This window comes from Protopterus annectens, chromosome 1.part0 (assembly GCF_019279795.1).
Source record: "Protopterus annectens isolate FY-2018-M chromosome 1.part0, PAN1.0, whole genome shotgun sequence".
Taxonomy (NCBI): Eukaryota; Metazoa; Chordata; order Ceratodontiformes; family Protopteridae; genus Protopterus; species Protopterus annectens.
This window is the reverse complement of record NC_056725.1, coordinates 1,415,764,680-1,415,782,174: the sequence shown is the minus strand read 5'-3', so window position 1 is coordinate 1,415,782,174 and position 17,495 is coordinate 1,415,764,680. Positions and strand designations below refer to the sequence as shown.

At 40.9% G+C, this 17,495-nt stretch overlaps 1 protein-coding gene across 1 annotated transcript in view; it reads left to right on the top strand.

The window, feature by feature from the left end:
* The window catches only part of ZNF292 (zinc finger protein 292), a 1,171,601-nt gene that overhangs the window by 963,643 nt on the left and 190,463 nt on the right, over positions 1-17,495 (top strand). Inside the window, exon 7 of the mRNA XM_044067433.1 lies at positions 16,592-16,733. Within this exon, the coding sequence (XP_043923368.1) occupies positions 16,592-16,733 (142 nt within the window). The remainder of the gene's footprint in view (positions 1-16,591; positions 16,734-17,495) is intronic.

The window sequence follows — 17,495 nt, the reverse complement described above, 5'->3', positions numbered from 1 at the left end:
TCGACAAGTGACAATGGTATTGAAGTGTTGCCATGGCCAGGTAACAGCCCAGATATGAATCCAACAGAGAACATGGGCTATTCTGAAGTCAGAGGTGAAGAAAAAGACCATAACAAACAAGAAACAACTGATTGAAGAACTCATTTCAGCTTGAGCACGCTGTGCTTCTATGACTGAACATTGTCGTGAACTTGTTCATTCTATGCCTGAATGAGTTAAGTGCTTGATATTGACCAAAGGGTCATTCACAAAATATTAGAATATTGTATTAAAACATTTTCTCATATAACATGAATTATATTTTTTGTCATTTTATATGCTCATATTGAGTTATGACAAAACAACAATAAAAAACAAAAACCCAGATTTCTATTAATTTGGCCAAAACTGTAGAGTTGAAGAGAGTTTACTGTTTGGTCCTTTTGGGATTTAGGACACTCTGCTGTTAGCATTACCTGCCCAAATTCTATTTACATGTAATGGATTAGGCACCGTAGAAGTTAGCCGCAACTTTAGAGTGCTCACTTTTGTGCTACTCTGTTCGGTGTAGCCCAACAAAAAGGGGTTTTTATGGAGCAGAAGTAGATGACTAAGTCAGTAGTTAGAAGAAGGTCAGTTGTACAAGAAAAGCGAATGTACTTGCGTGCACTACCCATTATATAAGTACAACTACTGAAGCACTACTCTTGGCACAGCTTTGAACAGTAAACATCAATGAAAAAAAATAATGAAAAGTGAAATCAGAAGCCCAAGTATTATAAGTTACCCTAGAATTACATTAATGTCTGTCACTTACATTAATTTACTTAAATCCAAGATGACCAATATACTAGGCCAGACAGATTATGCAAAGCTGAAAATAAAATGCAGATGCAGTATCAAGCAGTGCAGAAAGCTATATCAGTTAATCAACTTAAGTGCAGACGAAAAATAAGTAAAATACTTTCCTGATTTCTTCTCCGATTTTACCAATTTTAAAAAGTCCAGCAGATAGTCAAACACTGAGAGCCTTTCTCATCCCATGGTGTTTTGCCTGTCCTTTGATTCCTTCCTCAGTGGTGGCATTGCTGCTTATGATTTAACCCCGTGTTTGAGTCGCACAAAAGTGTACCTATGATAAGTAAAACAGTTCTTGCAGTATCGCTTTTTCTGTGAGGGGATCGTCTTTGTTGAATCTCACATTCTCCTCTCTTACCATTATTCTTGGACAACCCCTTTATCCAGAGTTAGCTTTTTGGAGTTCAGTGCTAGGCAGAGAAATATACTCCCTGCATGTTACTTGTAAGCAGTGAGGTGTCAAAGGGTCAGTGTATGTTTTTTGGATTTGCAGCAAGTCTGTATGATCAGTGGATGGGTACAGAGTGATGAGCTCAGTCGCTAGGCATGGCTTTCCAATGTAGCACGTTACATTGCAGAGTAGGCTGGGTTAGGGTTCATGCACCTCTGAGTGGGTGAATTTTAGAGTAAAACATAAGGAGTTGAATTAAGAAGGTGTGTAGCTAAAATAGCCAACTTAAAAGTGGAACCACCACTTGGTAATTCAGGTGATATGTCACTGTTTTCATATTTCCTAAAATGTTCAGCTTTTCCTGTAAAAAGAAAAGGTGTAGTTATAATAGAGTAAATTGCTATGCATTAGTCAACAGTATTATTGAATGTAAATGATCAGATGAACTACTCGAAAAATTGAGGATATTCTATTTGATCTGAAGTTGTTGTCGTCATTTGGTCTTCAACCTGTGGGTTCCTAGATCCAGCACGGATCCGACTCAGCCGCATATCCAGTATCTGATCTGAGCTCCAAGCTCCTCCCTTACCCATAATGCCCCTGTCTCATTCCTTCCTTCAAATCTAATTTGCCACGATACATAAAAAGAAAAAGCCAGCATCTAAGGTTCACGTGTGCCTTCCAGCAAAAAACTTTATTCCTTGACCAGTGAGGTCATACCGGTTTCGGCAAAAGGCTTCCACAGCAACCGCACATCATACATGAATATATATATGTATATGTACTACTCATTCACAAGCCCTTATATGCAATGTGGTAGCGCCCTCTGGTGAATAAAAATACTAGATTGCAAATAGAATTGCAAATGTACCAAAATATTTCGGAATATTTCAAAATCACAATATCTACATGTACAGGAATACAAAATAAGTAAAAATTAATAATCCATTACAAAATGTTAAATATTCAAAATTGGTCATTCAACCCTGGTGAAAATAAGGCTCCCAATTTAATTATCCTCATTTTTTCTTTGTTCGTTAATAGTTCATGTAATACATGAGCCTCATTATTTCTAAACCTAATACAGTCAATGACCATGAAACTATAAATCCCTGTTGAGTGTTTGAGTGTATGTTTATACAAAGAGCTCAAACCTTTCTTATTTCTAATGTCACTTAGATGTTCACCGACCCTTATTTTAAAGGGTCGGGAAGTTTGACCCACATAAAATGCCCGACAGCTGCATTGGGCTAAATAAATAACTCAACTGGTACTGCAATTGGCAAAAAATGAAACATTATATAGATATGTGGAGAATTTTGAGAAGTGAAACTGTCTGACTTCAACACCCTCGGGCAATATGAACAGTGACCACATGGAAAGCAACCCAATACATATTGTCCAGTTATTATCATTTGGATGGTAGTACTAGGAAGATGGTTAATATACCCTTTTATAATGACTGAATAAGGATCCCAATGACTGCCCCTTCCGAAAGGAATACGAACATCGATCCTTGATGTAATAGTTTAGTGTGTCATGTACCTTTAATAAATGCCAATGTCTTGAAATGATGTTCATAAAACTACTTGTGTTTCTACCATAAGTAGTGACCAATCTAGGCTCCTGAGATTTATCTTTATCCTTAGTGTGATATTGCAGAAACTGTGACTTATCTTGTTGATTCGCAAACCGACTGGCCCTAGTGATGTCACCCGCTCAGTATCCCCTGTTCTTAAATCTTGATGCAAGTTCCTGTCGATGATAGGAGTACGTGGCGGAATCAGAACAAATTCTCTTAATACGGAGAAATTGTGATTTAGGGATATTCCTGATGATGTGTTGTGGGTGGAAGCTTGTAGCATGAAGCAGGGTGTTGAACTGAGGAAACTTTCTGAAAACCTCACTCTCCAGAGTGTCCAGTTCCATTCTCCTAATAGACACATCCAGAAAAGTAATTGCCGTCTTGCTGTAAGTTAACTTAAATTCAACACCCCACTTGTTGCAATTCAGATACTCCAGGAATTCAAGCAAGAATTCCTCATCAGCTCTCCACACCAACCAATAGTTATCAAGATATCTTCTTCAAATATCTAATTCATCCATATAGATGTTATGATTGAAATCATAAATCAGTTGTTCCTTCACATACGCTATAAACAGGTCTGCATAAATAGGGGCAAAAGAAGCCCCCTTAGCAGTACCTTGGATCTGCCAGAAACACTTGTCTTTAAAATGAAAGACGTTGTGGGTAAGTACCAGTTCCGCCATACAAACCAAAAGAGTGTTGAAACCTGGTTTGTACATATCTGTCCGATCCAGCCAATATTGTAAAGCTGCAGGCAAACAAGCAAACCACGAGAACCTTGCACCAGAAGACCAGAACTAAAAAGTGTCCACACCAAAGCATTTAAACCTTAACACAATTTATTAGTATTTCACAAGCGTTTTCGCCACAACGTTGTTGTAGCTTCATCAGAGAAAATATTCAAAAAAGAAAAACCAGTAAAAATAGTCTAATACAGGAAGTGACATAAACCTTCATCAGCAATTAAATCCTTAACACAGGATATTACAAAAACCTGTCCTCGCAGTGTCCTTTTAGTCTAAATCTCATATGTAATTTAAGCAGAAATATTTGTAATCCACTTAATGTTTCGTAAAAGAACCTTACTCAAGTTTACAACTTTTTAGTTTATTTGTAGGTTGGATGCCTTTAGGTACCCAGGCCTTAATGAAAATTGCAACATTTCCTCAGTCTTGAAGTTAAGGAGCTATTTGAGATAGAAGTTATTAAATATGTACTAGATATGCGTTAAAGTTTAGTTATAAATAACTTTCTGACAAAATGTTGTTCTGGTCAGCTGATAGGTACTTGCACTTTAGTATATATACTTATCAGTGTCAGTTGTATATGTATAGACTAGGTATTCTTTAGGTAGTAGAATACATGTATTATTTTTTGGCATTGTTTTTTGCTATTGTTTAGCATCATGTATTATCATTACCATTTTATGGATTTTTAGAATAGGCTAGTTATGTGCCCTATTTAGTAGTTTATAAAATTTTAAATATGTTAATATGGTTTTAAATTACATGTTAAGTAGTTAACATCCTTTGTAGTGCCTTTTCATCCCTTTTGGTTGTAAACTTGAGTAAGGTTCTTTTACGAAACATTAAGTGGATTACAAATATTTCTGCTTAAATTACATATGAGATATTCACATATGTATTGCATTAAGAAAATGGACACCAGGAATGCCCTTTGTAGGCATATTTTAGAATTAGGTGCCAATCATGTTTTTAAATTTGCTATTTTGGAGGTAGTTAGGAAGAACCCTAGAGGAGGCGATCTAAAAAATTACTTGGCTTATAGAGAGCTTTGGTGGCAGCTATACACCGATGCCTTAACTCCACCAGGGATTAATGACAGTATTTCAATTAAGTCTGCACTTTTGTTAGATAATTGAATATTTGATCAGTTTATTTGTTCATGAGGGTTATACCAAGAATTCCATTTTTTCCATTTTTTATTACAAATATATTTTTTTAAAAATTTTAATTGATATGTATTCAATTTTTGTATTTCCTGTATGTCAGCGCTGTTTTGGCGCCAATTTGGTTATTTAAAGGAATCTCACTGTTTACTTGTTGTTCTGATGAAGCTCGCGTTGCGAGTGAAAGCGCTTAACCTTATTAAATCAACCTTGTTTTTACGAACAGCAGTGGTCATTCATCAGCTGAAATATTTCTGTGAGAATAAGCAGCTAGCGTCTTGGTTGTTGCTGCTCACTATTTAAAGACTTTGTGGATCCATTTCGCTATTTTCAGTTGTACCAAATTGGCACATGATTACCCAGGACAAATGGGTCTTGAACATAGTGTCTCAGGGCTACAGGTTCCACTTTCACACCCTGCCAAGGGCAAAAGGTATGCCAGACTGCCACACAATCAATGGGCAGAGGCACAAAAACAAGTTTCATCCCTCATGGACATGAGGGCTATTCAGCAAGTACCACAACAAGAGCAGGGACAAGGATTTTACTCAAGACTTTTCCTGGTGCCCAGAAAGGACAAAGCATGGAGACCAATACTGGACCTGTCTATTCTAAATACATTTCTGGATGTTCCAAAGTTAAAAATGTTGAGACTGCAGCAGCTACTGCCCATGCTGGGCAAGAAGGCTTGGCTTGTTACTTTGGACCTAAAAGAAGCATACCTGCATGTCCCAATCAAACAGTCTTGGAGAAGATACCTCAGATTCATAGCTGGCTCAATGCATTACCAATTCCCTGCACTGCCCTTTGGCTTATCTACTGCGCCCAGGGTCTTCACTAAATGCCTGGCACCAGTAATTGCATTTTGCAGACAGAGGAATTCAGATATACCCTGACTGCCTTATTCAAGCAGAGAACAAAGACATTCTACTACAGCATCTGGCGTTTGCAAAAAGATTACTAATTTGCCTAGGGTACGCAGTAAACGAAAAGAAATCAAAACTAGTACCCTCTCAAGAGATAATATTCCTGGGTGCAAGCTTAAATACAACTGCCCAGATGGCTTATCTGATGCCAGACAAACAAAGACAACTGACTTCTTACTTCAAAATGTTGGCAACAAAGACCCAGTTATCTGCAAGAAAAATTCTGCAGGCTTTGGGCTTCATGGCATCCTGCATTCTGCTAATTCCATATGCCAGACTGCATATGAGGAAACTACAATGGTATCTAAAAAGTGCTTGGACTCAACATTGCCACAGCCTGGAAACATTAATTACCCTCATTCCCTGCCTGCAGCAGGAGTTTTGATGGTGGGCACAGGCCTGTCACCACAACAAGGGACAGCCTTTCACTTTACCCACAGCCAGGCAGACACTAACAACGGATGCATCAGATTATGCCTGGGGAGCCCACATGGCAGGAAAATGTATTCAGGGCACATGGCCCGCAAGCCAGATCTATCTTCATATCAATCAAAAAGAGATGCTAGCTGTCCAGAATGCCCTGACAGCTTTCAAGGATCTACTTCATCCAGGACAACTAATGATAAAGACGGACAATACTACAGTCATGTGATACATAAGCAGGGAGGCACACATTCCTACCCCCTCTGCAGACAAGCCATGACTTTGTGGGACACAGCATTGACTTATCAAGTTCACCTGCAAGCACAATTCCTGCCAGGAAAAATAAATACTCTGGCAGACGAACTAAGCAGAAACCTCAAGGATCCCCACGAGTGGAAACTGGATCCACAAGTCTTCAGCATAACAAGGAAATGGGGATGCCCAGACATAGATCTAGTTGCCTCCCCTCACAACTGCCAACTACAGAAATTCTGCACAAGGATTTACCACAAGCAAGCATGGAAAGTGGATGCCCTATCCCTCAGCTGGAAAAACCTAACAGTATATGCCTTTCCTCCACTGCCTCTCCTCCCCAAGGTACTCCTAAAGGTCAGACAAGAGAAGTCAAAAATGATACCGATTGCCCCAGACTGGCCACGGCAGCACTGGTACCCAGTCCTAAAGAACTTGTCTCAAGGTCCAGCCTGGACATTGCCTCAAACTTCTCACTTACTGACCCAACAAAACAATCAGATCCTGCACAGCCAAATCAGTACCTTAAATCTGGCAGCATGGCGGATAATGTAGTCATTCGGAACACTCCACTCTCCAAAGCTGTAATGGATGTTATCTTGGAGGCCAGGAGGCCCAGTACCAGAAAATCTTATGCAGAAAAATGGAAGAGATTCTGTGCTTAGAACCAGGAACCAAGGAATTGACACGTTTGTACCAAATATTCCTCAGATTTTACAATATGCAACTGTGATGCTGGACAAAGGCCTATCCTTCTCATCAATTAAGATTCATGCCTCTGCCATTTCAGCCCATTACAATACGGAACCACCCATCTCTTCTCATCCTTTAATAAGACAGTACTTCAGAGGGGCCAAGGAGAGCACCAGTACCTGCATGGGACCTAAATTATGTCTTGGAAAAACTCACACTGCCTCCTTTTGAGCCAGCCTCAACAGCGGATATTAAATTCTTATCCTGGAAAACAGCTCTGCTCCTAGCAATAACCTCTGCAAGACGAGTCTCTGAGTTACAGGCACTCATGGTGGTGGAACCTTTTATCATTTTCCATCCAGACAGGGTTTCTCTGAGGAAGAACCCTACATTTATGCCTAAGGTGGTGTCTAGTTTGGCCCTTAACCAAACCATTTACTTGCCTACCTTTTATCCAAACCCACAGAAGAAGGGTGAGAGACTTCTGCATTTTTTGGACATACACAGACAGCTACGCTTCTACTTGGACAGAACTAAAGCTTTCAGAAAGACTGAGCAACTTTTAGTGGCATATGTTGCAGGATCACAAGGAAAGGCGATCGCAAAACAGACTATTTCAAAGTGGATAGGCCACTGCATCCGTTTCTGCTATTCACAACATGGCAAGCCAGTGCATTAAGGGCATTAGGCCACATTCAACCAGAGCAGCAGCCACTTCAGCAGCCTTCCTCGGGGGAGTACCAATCAAAGACATTTTAGAGGCTGGAACCTGGAGTTCAGTGCACACCTTTACAAAGCACTATCATTTACCACTCTACTCTAAATCAAGGGCAGGCTTTGCCACTGCAGTTCAGCAGGGCCTCATAGCCGCTCCTAATGCTATTTAGTTCCAGCCTCCCAACCTTAGCTTTGAGATTCAACCCAAGTGTAATGACTGCAACAGTGAAACACGAAGAACATAGTACAGTTGTATACACTTACCATAAATGTAGATGTTCAAGTGTATTCACTGTTGCAGTCCAGGTTACCCACCCACCATCCCCCATATCTTTGCTGCAGCTTATCTGCACTTCTCTAATTTATACAAACTTATGTGGTGTATTTGCTTATAGATTAAGGTATTATATATAGTTTGGTGCATGCATGTTTTATTGGCATATTTTTAGCCTACCCTTTGGGGGGCACCTGACATCTGGGGCAAGAAAAACTGAAGAAAATGACGTCGGCTGCATCTTTTATACCCCTGGCGCACTGACGTCAGGGAAGAGGTGACAGCAACCGACGCCGGACCTAGATTTTGGAATTCAGGCCGACTGAGAGTAGCCTGCCAGCAGGATAACACAAGTGTAATGACTGCAACAGTGAATAAACTCGAACATCTACATTTATGGTAAGTGTACACAGCTGTACTTTTTCTCCTCTCAAATGGCCACCCTCAGCATTTATTGTGAACACCTCTATGCGTCTCCTCTCCCATGCAACTGAGGGCACTGCTAGAGCTGCTGGTACAGGCATTGCCATCAGGCATCATGCTTGGCCTGGGCTTTGTGCCTTCTTGGAGCCCTGTACGGTGTCATTTCCTAATGTCCTGTATGACGGTTCCACCCTTTTTGGAAAGTCTGTACATGATGGAATCTTCCCGCCTTTCTCATTCTGGATTAGACTATCTGCCATTGGGATCCGCTTTTCAGCCCCTCAACGAACCTTTTCAAAGAATCAACAGGGGGGCCAGGATGTTCTGGAAATCTCAGAGCTTACCCCAGGACACTCAGGATTCGCCTTTCCCCAGAGGCAGAGGGGGATTTGATAGACACTGCCCTAGAAGCAGAGGGCTCCATGAATTCAAGAGTCTCGAGAAACCCATGCAGCAACCCTGAAGGGTTGCCTGGCTGCTCAGCTCTGGAGGCCGTTGAGAGACATCTCTCAGTACACCCAATGGCCTAGGAGTCGATCATGGATTATTGTTGGTTGTTGCAAATTATATCCAGAAGGCTATTCAGTTCCCTTCAACCAGTCACCTCTCCCATGCAGACACCTCCCAGACATTCCACCCACGCAAAGGGAGGAAGCAGCACTGGAAATTGCAAAGCTGCTCTGAAAACGAGTCATCCAACCCATCCCCCCAGACCAGGTCAGATTAGGCATTTATTCCAAGTTCTTTTTGGTGCCAAAGAAGATGGGGGACTTAAGACCCATTCTGGCTCTTTCCATCTTAAACCTGTCTGTTGCCAAGATGAAATGCTGGATGGTCACTGTTCAATCTATCCTGCCCTTTCTGCAGGAGAGTGATTGGATGTGCTCGATCGACCTCCAGGATGCTTACTACCACATCAAAATGGACAGATGCTGTAAGAGGTTCCTCCACTTCTGGCTGGGAGCCAATCATTACCAGTTCAGAGCGCTCACCAAGAGACTACAGGGATTCCAGGTCTTCCCCTACCTGGACGATTGGCTCCTTGCTGCCCTTTCCAGGCATTGAGTCTGCCAAGCGAGGGATTTCCTACTTCACTTAGCTTAACAGTTGGGCATAACCATCAATCTCAGCAAATCATCACCTGCTCCGGTTCAGGTGTTAGATTTTGTTGGGGCTTAGTTCGATACGATTCAACCCAAGGTCCTTCTAACCTCAGAGAGGATCCAGTCCCTGAAGCTACATGTCCTCTGTATTCTTCAATCCCTGTCACCAACAGCAGAAATAGTATTAAGGGCATTGGGGTCCATGGCGGCCGTGATCACTCTTTTACCCATGACCTGGTTTCACATGTGGGACTTCAGTGGACCCTTGCAGTTCAATGGTCCATGTTAGATATTCCATTGTCTTACCGTATTTGAGTATCTCTGGTGTGCAGGGACTCTCTTCTGTGGTGGATTCTTTCCCCTGACCTCCTCCAGGGTCGTCCATTTCTTCCGCCTTCCCCCTCGGCCACTGTGACAATGGACTCCTCCCTACTGGGCAGGGCACTGTTCAGGAAGGACGGTCCAAGGCACGTGATCCCCCTATGAGACTCAATTGCATATCAACGTCCTGGGGATGAGGGCGGCACTTCTAGCGTTGCAGGCTCTTCATGCCCATCTTCCCCTAGGGACGATTGCGATCCAGACGGACAATATCTCTGTGGTCTGGTACATCAACAAACGGGAGAACCAGATCTTATCCCCTGTGTCGCAAAGCCGTGGGAGTGGGCAATCTCCACTGGCCATCTTCTAGTGGCAGCACACATTCCAGTGAAGTCCATCATTCTAGCAGACAGGCTCAGCAGGTCTATTCTGATGCCTTATGAGTGGTGTCTGAATCCTTCGGTAGCGGAACAGATCTTTCTCAAGTGGGGTCAGCCTTGCTACAATCTCTTCACTTTTGAGGCAGTTTCTCAGAGGGGCCAAAAACATTAGGCCTCCCAGGAGAGCACCAGCACCTACTTGGGACCTCAACTTTGTTTTGGAAAAACTCACGCTACCTCCTTTTGAGCCAGCTTTCTCAGCTGACTTAAAGTTTATATCGTGGAAGGCTGCCCTGCTGCCAGCAGTCACTTCAGCTAGAAGAGTTTCAGAACTTCAGGCACTAATGGCAGTAGAGCCTTTCCTCATTTTTCAACAAGACTGAGTTTCTCTACGAACTAACCCCTCCTTTATGCCTAAGGTGGTATCCAGCGTGGCTCTAAATCAAACCATCCATTTACTCACCTTCTTTCCAAATCCACAGAACAAAGGAGAAAGACTCCTACATTCCTTGGACATTCACAGGCAGCTCCGTTACTACTTGGATAAAACTAAGGTTTTCAGAAAGTCTGACCAGCTTTTTATATCCTATACTACAGCATCACAAGGAAAGGCTATATCAAAACAAACCATTTCCAAATGGATAGGACATTGCTTACGTTTTTGCTACACCCACCATGGAAAACCAGTTCCTGCTACCATAAGGCCCCACTCCACCAGGGCAGCAGCTACATCTACAGCCTTCCTCAGGGGGGTGCCTACCAAGGAAATTATGGAAGCTGCAACTTGGAGTTCAGTACACACCTTCACCAAACGTTACCACTTTACTCTAAGACTACAGCTGGCTTCGCCACTGCAATTTTGCAGGGCCTTCTAGCCTCCTCTAACCCTATTTGACTCCACCGCCCATCCTTAGCTTTGGGATTCTACCCAAGTGTGATGACTGTGGTCACCTAGGCTTAACAGTTGGGCCGTCTGTGTACTTATCCTCCTCTGCCCCTAATACCAAAATTTCTTCAGGAAAGCTCGCAGGCTGGAGAGCTTAGTCATCCTCATTGCCCCATTCTGGCCTCACCAAGTCTGGTTCCCCTCTTTGTGGTCTCAACTTGCGGGTCCACCATGGATGTTGGATCCAATTCCACATCTCATCTGTCATCCTTCAGGGATTCTCCATCCAAATCTGGACAGTCTGAAGCTCACCGTTTGGCTGCTCCAGTTCCCATGATAATCAGGATTCCCGGGTTATCTTCACCGGTCAAAAGGATTTTGGTTGAGGCCTATAAGTCTTCTACCAGGAAGATTTATTCCAGCAAGTGGAAGCGTTTTTCTGTCTGGGCATCGCAGCGTGACCTAGACCCCATTCACTGCCCCGGTTCCAGTGGTTTTAGAATTTTTAGCAAGTATGTTTCATCAAGGTGCCAGTTTGCCTACGGTCAAGGTCCAGCTGGCAGCTATAGTTAACTTTCACACAGGCAACAACATGGCTGCTCTAGCCTCTTCTAAGCTTTGTAAAGCCTTTTTGAAAGGCACCTTTCTACTTCGGCCACCGGTTAAAAACCTTGTGCCTCCTTGGGATCTTGCAGTAGTTCTACAAGCTCTGGTCTCACCCCCCTTTGAGCCTGCAGCCTCAATAGACTTACAATTTCTGTCCTGGAAGACAGATTTCCTGGTCACTATTACATCTGCCAGAAGGGTTTTGGAGCTTCAAGCAATGTCGATAAAGCCTCCTTATTTGTTATTTCATAAGGACATGGTGTCCTTGCACACTAATCCATCCTTTCTTCCTAAAGTTGCTTCGGAGTCAAATATTAATCAGGTGATTAATCTCCCAGTTTTCTTCCCAAATTTTCAAAATAAGGGAGATTACAAATTGCACTTGTTAGAAGTGCATAGACAGGATCTTTTCGTAAGTCTAACTGACTCTTAATTTCCTGTTCTAAGCCTTTCTTAAGGAAACCAGTGTCAAAGCTCACTATTTCCTGTTGGATTCCCAGTGTATTACCCTGGCATATACGGCTAGTGGGTTATCCCTGCCAGTTCATGTGAAGACGCATTCCACTAGATCTATGGCTACTTCAGCGACCTTTTGGTCCAGATTATCTCTAGACATTATTTGCTCTGCAGCTACTTGGGCTTCTTCACATACCTTCATCTCACATTATAAGCTGAACGTTTTTTCCAGGAACAGGGCATCCTTTGGCTCTGCCGTGCTTCAGAATATCCTTCCATGAGGGCCTGCCAGGTGTTTAGTAGCTGGGGGTCCCATAGGTTGAAAACCAAATGACGACAACAACTTCAGATAAAGAAGTTATGTACTCACCATAATATTCTGCCTGAGTTGCTTTTCATTTGTCTTCAACCGTCCTTCCCTCCTTCCTTGCATAGACTGTGTGGTGGTCTGGCTGGTAGAGGATATGGTCACCACAGGGATGCAATTTGTTCTTTCTTGCTTATGGAGATTTTGGCATGGGACAAGGTTTTGTTGGGCTAGGTTGGGTTGCTAAGTTAGGCAGCAAACTCGATCTGAAGGAAGGAAGGAGACAAGGGCATTATGCGTAGGGGAGGAGCTTGAAGCTCGGATCAGATGCTGGATATGCGGCTGAGTCGGATCTGTGCCGGGTCTGGCAAGCCCACAGGTTGAAGACAAATGAAGAGCAACAACTCAGATGGAACATTATGGTGAGTACATAACTTCTTTTTAGTGGCTTCCTTAGAAAGAATAATATCAACTACCTCTGTATCCAAATCTAGAAGGCTTCCTTATTGGTGGGCTACCCAACTAAAACTTTTACAGGAAAAAAAGCACTATTAGAAAATGTAAGAATTCTGAAACCACATATAATAAAAGGTATTATTAACAAAACTACTAAAGATCTTAAAACTCTTCATGTAAATTTATGAAAGGAAGTTGGCTACACTGACTTTTGATAAGAAGCAGTTTTATAAATATGTTAACTTAAATAACAGAAGTTGTACCTGTATCAAATAATAAAATGTCTGTTGATAATTATTGCTACTGAATTTAACATGTATTTTTCATCACTTACCAATATGGAATTGTCTAAAAATAAAACAATTTACACAATCTGTAATAAATGTGTTCCCATTTGTGATGCAGGCTTCGATTTCTTTTAGCCAAAAAAGTGGGTAAATTTTTTTCTGCAACACCTGGTAACAATCCTGCTGTTTTAATATACAATATAAAGACCACAGTTTATCTATTATTCAGAGCCATAGTTTATAAACTATTGTCTGTTATGTTCATATGTTGTGGAAACAGTCAATGATTTCCCTGAGTTTTAAAAAGGGAAATACATTGGTTGTAACTAATTGTAGGCCAGTAAGCTTGATGTCCATAATTTAATGTTTTGAAGGATGTTTACTGTTACGATCATAAATCTAGCTGTAATTTATACCAACATGTCTTCGTTCGTGGTAAGTCTACTTTGAGCAGTTTGTACAGTTTTTTTATGATCAGGTAACACTTAACCTGCTCTTGATGAAGGACTGAACTTAAGGGTGGAATTGTTTAATAGTCTTGTCACATAGTCTGTTGTGCAGGCTTTATAGCTTTATTAGTTTAACCATTATTTAGTAAATTGGATATATAATTGGCTTTCTGGGCAAAGTATGTGTGTATTAGTGCAGGGCACTTCCTCTGAATATTTGCCTGCTTTGCTAGAAGTCCCTCTGGGTTCTGTTTTTGGACTTTTATATGTATTCTTTTTTCACCAGTCCTATGGGTAATAAGTGCAAGTTAGCAAAATACACTGATGATTGCAAGGTAGGTTTTTATTGCTAATAGTGCATCTTATTATCTTTACTATAACTAGATTTAAACAGTCTTTTTGACTGGGAAAAAGTGTAGGATTACTTTAAGTCCACATAAATGTAAAGTGCTTTACTTTTGGATATCCAGTAGTAAATTATCCTTCATTTTCAAGTGTTTTTTCTCTCCTAATAGTGAACAAATATAAGGATTTGGGTGTCCTGGTGACCTTTTTTGAAAAAGCATGGCTTGTGAGATCTAGGGCATTGTGTCATTTGGGACTTCTATTTAAAGCAGTTTTCTTGAGGAATAATTATTTAATTCTTCTTTATAAAACTTGTATCTGTCCTATAAATGGAATTTACCATGCTTTTGGTACATATTTAATAAACCAGTTAAATTCAGTTGAGTGTGTACAAAGAAAATTTACAAAATGTATTAGGTCAATTGGACATTTGACTTATTCTGAAAGATGTAAGAAATGAAACTTGCTCTCTGTACATTATAGGTATATTGAGTAAATTGTTATGGGTTTTATAGGGAGTCTGTAACGATAAAGTTGTTACAGGCACAATCTAACATGCATTTGACTTGCAGCTCAAGAGCACGTTGCATAATGAGATTAATTTTTCAAATCGGAAGAGAAATACAAGATATAAATATATAACTTCAGTGGTTAACAAGATTTGGAATAAAATCCCTTGTAACATTCGACTTTGGTCTAATTTTGAATTATTTAAGGTGCGATTAAATGAATGGATGGGGTGCAAAGTTTATAATATTTCTTTTGATGAATCAGTGTTCCTTGATGGGTCTAACCACTGTATAATAAACTATGCAAAACTGAAAAGGATAAACGTAGTCACAGACGCACTACGGACGGGACCCCCTTATTTCCACTGATATTGTAAGAATATTTGTTTCCACGCACTGCAGATGTGATTCATTATCTTGGAGATCATCTTATGTGGTTAGTTCTTTCACATGTTCATTTCTTAATTTTTGTCTAGTCTCTGCCTCACAACTGACCATCAGCTGCCACCAGTTCCTGTCCTCACTCACCAGGTCTACTGGATCTTAACCTCACCCAGGCTCAACCTGACCAGTGACAATGGATGGTGAGGGAGGGGATTTAAGGATGCTGGTGCGGTATCATACTTGTGCCACAAAGTGTGCCCTGTACTCCACCATCCTATGGTACCTTTGAGAGCTTTGCAGGTGCTACCTTTCAGAGGTGCATGCACACTTCCAAGCATGTGCAACGTCCCAACCAAGAGGTATTCCACTTTTAGCACAGACCTTGCCAGGCTCTTAACGCTGCTGTTGCAGTAAACCTAGTCTGCCTCCCCTTGGTATGGATGAGACAGCATCAGCCACTCACTTCCATCCTTCCCAGTGCGGCTTCTCCCGGTCCAATGCTGCTTTTATCCTACTGTACCCCAGGGCCACTTCATGTGCTCATTTCTTTGGCCATGAATATCTGTGAAAAGATGTGTAATCAGGAAGAGGATGAAATCTGGAATATGTGAACAGGAATCATCTTGATGCATTTATTGTCTGTGTCTATCTAGTGGTTATTGGGTTATGCATTGTGTATCTCATATTTTAGTACAACTATAAACTAATGTCTAGCATTGTTCTTTTGTAAAAAGAATTTACTGTGTGTAGAAATGTACTGTAAGCCCTTGAATAAAAGAACTTAAAATGGAACATACATGTATGTCTGTGTAGTATAGTAGTGGGTATATCTGAAAGAAATGAGACCAATGGTCGTTTGTGTGTGTGTTGGAATAAAGTGGTGTAAGATTAGAATATTTATTTTTTTTTATATTAAATAACCATAACTGTCGCAGAGTTCACTGTGGTATGGAAAAAGTGGTATTGAGTGTTATTCATGTGTCATCTATGTAAGTGAAGTGGTTCTTGTTGATATTGCAGCCACAGTGGCAGGGTTAAAGCAGGGTGTTTCTTTGGAAAGTATCCATAATTCCTAGAGAAAGTATAGCAACATGAAATAAGGATTTAACCTCCCAACAGTGGAGCACTAAAACAATGGTATTAACCATTTATACCATAGTGTATTGGTACATTTGGAAAATGGGACATCATTTTATCTTTTTGGTTAGCCTGTTCATTAAGTATTGTTTTTGTAGTATTGTTCATGAATTTCTGTTTGGGTAGGGATTGATTTTACCACTAGACTCATTCATTTCTGCTTTATTATATTTTCACTTGTTTTGAATTGTTAAAATCCTCTGTCTGTCAGATGTGCTTTAATCTCCTGAACATTACAGCAAACTTCAAGAAAAAATGTTTTATTTGTTTCTTCTGACATTCTTACCTGAGTGGAGTGCTGTACTGCAATGCCATGATTTCATCTGTCATCTAAACTACCGAAAGTGCTGTTTACGGTCCTGAGTCTGTAACCACTTAACACTAGAAAAGCTGATTGTGCCAATTTCTGCTCATAGCTGTTCTGCCAGTAGTGCAGCCACAGTCTATGTGATGTATACTCTTTTACAAGTATTTGATTTATTCATTTATATTTATGCTTCATCTGTTTCTTTTTTCCCCACCATTTTGCTAGGGAGCTTACTCTGTTTTGGAGCAAATTGCAGCGTCGAGTAGAGTCTTCTGTGCAGGTGTATTTGGATAGATGCCGTCAACTGTCGATGATTGCAGAAACAGTCTACCATATCTTTTTCCTAATAAAGGTTATTCAGTCAGAGGTAAGAACATCCAGGTAGTAAACAAAAGCCTTGGCAGTTTTTTTTTTTTTTTGCTTTGATGTGACCATTTTAGTGAGTGCGACCATTTTAAAATTTAAAAAAAACTGCACAACAGCTACTTACAACAGACCATGATTTTTCGGTTATGGTTGAATTGTCATATTACTGTGTGAATGAGATGTTACTGCATTTTCTAAAAATTCAGCCTTTCTGTCTTAATAGTTTTATTTTATATGTGAAGGGGGGGCACAAAACTACTCATAAGTGCAGATCTGCAGGAGGGGTGCAGCTGATGGGTACTGTATCTCTCGAGTGTTTTTCAGCTGCTTACTTGTATGCTTCCATTTCTTCTGTTCTGTTTATTGTGCATGCAGTAGACTGCTTTTTTGTGATGCCTGTGTCACAATCATGCATTGTCAGTAAAGCAAACAAAACTGAACGTCATTTCTGTCTCCTCCTACTTTTTTTCCACCCAGTATGTGCATTTCTCCTTTCTACAAACTTGTCACAGCAGGGGTTAAAGTGATGCATCTGTGATTTAAAGAGAGTACTGTAATCCACATTACTAAAGTACTCGTGTATTTGTTTTGTAGAAAAAAATACTTCCATAGTTCTGGGAGTGCATTGTATCCCCCCTTTAGCATCGCCATCACCACCAGTAATTTGCTTGTAAAAAGCTTTCTCTACCTAACCTGTAAGTGTCTTACTAATGGAAAGCACTGCAGTTAGCCTTTCTTCTACAAGTGTATATCTGGCGTGCCC